Source organism: Limulus polyphemus, unplaced genomic scaffold, assembly GCF_000517525.1.
Source record: "Limulus polyphemus unplaced genomic scaffold, Limulus_polyphemus-2.1.2 Scaffold4358, whole genome shotgun sequence".
Lineage (NCBI taxonomy): Eukaryota > Metazoa > Arthropoda > Merostomata > Xiphosura > Limulidae > Limulus > Limulus polyphemus.
The window spans coordinates 22138-26542 of NW_013669968.1; the positions used below are offsets into that span (position 1 = coordinate 22138).

General features: G+C 30.4%; 1 protein-coding gene across 1 annotated transcript in view; it reads left to right on the top strand.

Moving 5' to 3' along the window:
* LOC106471028 (transmembrane protein 104-like) overlaps positions 1-4405 on the top strand; it is a 42240-nt gene that overhangs the window by 14580 nt on the left and 23255 nt on the right. The window contains exon 6 of the mRNA XM_013931614.2: positions 1672-1721. Within this exon, the coding sequence (XP_013787068.1) occupies positions 1672-1721 (50 nt within the window). The remainder of the gene's footprint in view (positions 1-1671; positions 1722-4405) is intronic.

Consider the following 4405-nt stretch of genomic DNA (forward strand, 5'->3'; position numbering starts at 1 on the left):
TACCTCCACTTCACATAAAACTGGGCTTGGTGAAGCAGTTTCTAAAGGCCTTAGACGAAGTTGGCGACTGTTTCAAAATATCTATATCAGAAGCGAAACTTAAAGAAGGGATTTTGTTGGGCCTCAGATTAGGAAATTGACTTCAGATGAAGAATTCGAAACAACAATAAGGAAGGTTGAAAAATAATCGTGGATTGCCATTAAAGATGTTATTGACAAGTTTTTAGGAAACAAGGACCCAAGTTATGAAAACATTATCAATAACATGCTCGATAAATTCAAAGAATTGGGTTGTAATATGAGCTTGAAAGTTAATTTTTTACATTTGCATATTGACTATTTCCCTGAAAATCTTGGTGCCATCGGCAAAGAACATGGGGAAAGGTTTCATCAAGACATCAGGGAAATGGAGAGGAAGTATCAGGGAAGGTGTAACATCAACATAATGACTGATTACTACTGGTCATTCAAATGACCAGATGCAATACATAAAAGAAAAACCACAACACCTAGTTTGGAGACTAAAAGACGTAGATTTCACAAAAAAAGTCAGGATAAATGAGGATGCATATTCATTTGTCATCATTGTTCTTCCCTTTTCTTCAGTTTGTTTGTATTTTTGTTAACAAATATAAGAAAAAATGTTCATTGTGGTAAACAAAATGATAATTTGATCTAAATAAGATGGTTTTTTCTTCCTGATTTGTAAAAGATCCTTACATAACATACAAAAAAATAAAATTATCAAAATCTGTGTAGCTGAATTATGGAAAATCCGTTACTAAAACTAAAACAACTTTTATGAAGTTTAAATTCGCAGACCTGTGTTATTGGAGAAGTTTTTAGCTTCAGGTTTGTTTATTTACAACACTAGTAAAACAAACTATTGGAGAAGTTTTTAGCTTCAGGTTTGTTTATTTACAACACTAGTAAAACAAACTATTGGAGAAGTTTTTAGCTTCAGGTTTGTTTATTTACAACACTAGTAAAACAAACTATTGGAGAAGTTTTTAGCTTCAGGTTTCTTTATTTACAACACTAGTTAAACAAACTATTGAAGAAGTTTTTAGCTTCAGGTTTCTTTATTTACAACACTAGTATAACAAACTATTGGAGAAGTTTTTAGCTTCAGGTTTCTTTATTTACAACACTAGTAAAACACATTATTGGAGAAGTTCGTAGCTTCAAATTTCTTTATTCTATGCATTTTTATTGTATAACAGCATTGTTATTTTGTAGTTAGATGTAGAAATGCCTTTTTTATGTACAGGTTTTAATGATCATTTTCTGTGATATATTTTTCATTTGTACATTTGAAAGATTTAATATTGAAAAGTTAATGTGGCAATTTTCTCTAGTTATAGTTTAGTGAACTGTTTATAAAATTCTTTTATGAAAAAATATTATATAATTGAAAAATAATATATTTAGTTTTGTTTGAAATAATCGTTTTGACTGATTTTGTCATTGTAATTAAGTTTGTTGATAAATATATTGTTGAAATTCTTGTGTCATGAGAACTATTTAAACAGTTTCTTGCTATTATTGTTAGATTTCACCCTGTAAGTTGTAATTAATAAATAATCGTATTGCTACTGATTGCACCTGTTATGGTAACCACACAGTCTCCATCACTTTGTTAATTTGCCAAGTGTGTTCTCTCTCATATAGACACTGTTGACTCTGTGGACTATTACAGCATCACTGAAAGAATTGAACTGGTTAGTTGTTTTTTTCTCTTGTTTGTAGTAAATGTTACATACATTTTTAAATTACTTAAAATGTTCTGCTGATCAGTTGTATGGTAGCAGCTGACAAAAATAAATAGTATAGATATTTAGGTTTCAGTTCTTGCTTTATAGGTGTTTAGGTTTCAGTTCTTGCTTTATAGATATTTAGGTTTCAGTTCTTGCTTTATGACATTTAGATTTCAGTTCTTGTTTTATAAACATATAGGTTTCAGTTCTTGTTTTATAAACATATAGGTTTCAGTTCTTGTTTTATAAACATATAGGTTTCAGTTCTTGTTTTATAAACATATAGGTTTCAGTTCTTGCTTTATAAACATATAGGTTTCATTTCTTGCTTTATAAACATATAGGTTTCATTTCTTGCTTTATAAACACTTAGGTTTCATTTCTTGCTTTATAGACGTTTAGGTTTCATTTCTTGCTTTATAGACGTTTAGGTTTCATTTCTTGCTTTATAGACATTTAGGTTTCAGTTCTTGCTTTATAGACATTTAGGTTTCAGTTCTTGCTTTATAGACGTTTAGGTTTCAGTTCTTGCTTTCTTCATTGTAATACAGTGCCTCAGCTATTAGGCCTCAAATTCTAATATCTAATACTAACAAGGTTAGAATAATTTTTGTAATATTTTTATGTTCATTTTTAATGCATAAAACAAACGAGTATTTTGATTGTAAGGTCCTTTGTTCTCAAAATGTAATTCAAGTGATTTTAGGCCCTGCTAGTAAGAACAGTAATTCAAATTACATTTTGAAGTTGATGGTACCTGTTTCAAGAAGACTAGGTCCAGATGATCTAGCTGTAGCGTCGTTAGTTACTCAAGGTCCCAAAGTGAGAACTCTTACAAAAAAACTGACATTTTGTAGTAATTTTGCAAATTAAAAGAAATTACAAACAGATCTACTTTGAGATGTTCATTTTATTTATTGAGTATAAAGGTATTGTATTCCTCAATTAAGATTATCAGTAAATTAAATATTTTACAAAATAATAAAAACCATATAACCTGAGTGCAATCGTGATGTCACTCAACTTCCTGTATGTATCACTCATTCGATCACACCACCATTCCCAGTTTGCCCCTGAACAAGAGAGGTCCATCTTTCACTCAGGTTATACGGTTTTTATCAGTTTGTATCAAGACCTATGTGTTTTTCTAACATCATGAATTAACTGTGGAGTAACATCTCTGAAACTTTTAGTAATAACTACATATATTTTGAAAATTGTGGTAATTGAGGAAAATATGGTCTTTGCAGAATTATTTAATAACAACCAGCAACTATAGATATTGTCTGTTTCTCAGGTTGTTAGCAATGATTGGATGCAGCTAATATCTGTAAAAGAAAAACAAAACAAAACCAGTACCTAAAAGTATTCTCACAGTATAAAGAAATCAGTGATCTTTGTACCCTTCTTTTATCACGAGAAAAATATTTACAAAATGCTAACCTATCCTTATAAGATAAACCTTTAATCCCCAAAATCATCTTTGTAGCCCTTCTGTGAACCCTTTCCAGAAAACCAATATTCTTTCTCAGATAAGGAGATTAAAACTGTGCAAAGTGTTCCATGTGAGGCCTAATCAGTGATTTTTAAAAAGAACTAATGACCTCTTTTGTTCTGTAATAGTTATTTTGTATAAATACACCTTAAAATTATATTAGCTTTACTATTAGTAATGTAGCCCTACCTCAATGGTTTGAGTGATATGTCAACCAATATGCCAAGATCATATGCTGCATTCATGCTATATAGTGAGTTCCCATTTATGTTAAATATGTGATCCAACTTATAATCCCAGTACACCATCTAACTCGTACTGTAATTAAAGGTCATTTGATAGTTATTTGTCCAGCTAACCAATTGATTGAAACCAACTTGTAGTACCTAACCATCCTCTGTATAGCTAGAAATAACCAAGACTTTAATGACATCATCAACATTTATTAGTTATTACCCTAATAATGTCACTAATGTAAATAAAAGAAACAAAGATTGACCTCAGAAGTGCACCACTAGAAACAAATAAAAAAGATCCAACTTGACTGAACTCCATTAACTCTCTTGCTACAGGCTCAGTGGATTACATTGACTACGTGACCCCCAAAGTGACCGTCATAGTTTCCATACTATAACTTCCAATATAGTTTTCTTTCTTCATGAAATGCTTCAAGCTTTTAGTAAACATTACAAGTCTTTTGTAAACAAAAAATCATAATTTTTAATTAAGTACTTTTAATAAATATTTGTCTGTGAATATATGGATTCAGAGTGTTGACTTCTCTGAGTGCAAAGTGATTTTCATGTTCAGATTTAAAATATTTTACTTCATCTGAAAATTTTCAGATTTCCTTTGCATAACCTTTAAAACCTCCTAAATAAATGTTTTTTTGTTTTAGAATACTATATTTTATCTGCTATTTTCTCTATCCTAAATCTATATGGGGTCAGTCAATTTGACTGATCTCGTAACCCTGTAAAACTTTAAAGGTTGAAAAATGTGAAATATAATGAGTAGTACTTAATTGAATAAATAGAGATGTTTAAACTATTTAGTTTAACAACAAGTAAAAGCTTGGAATGGTTTTTTTTTTCAGTGGGGGGGGGGGGGGTGTCTGTGAGCCAGACTAGTTTCGGAGAATTCCACTCCTCAT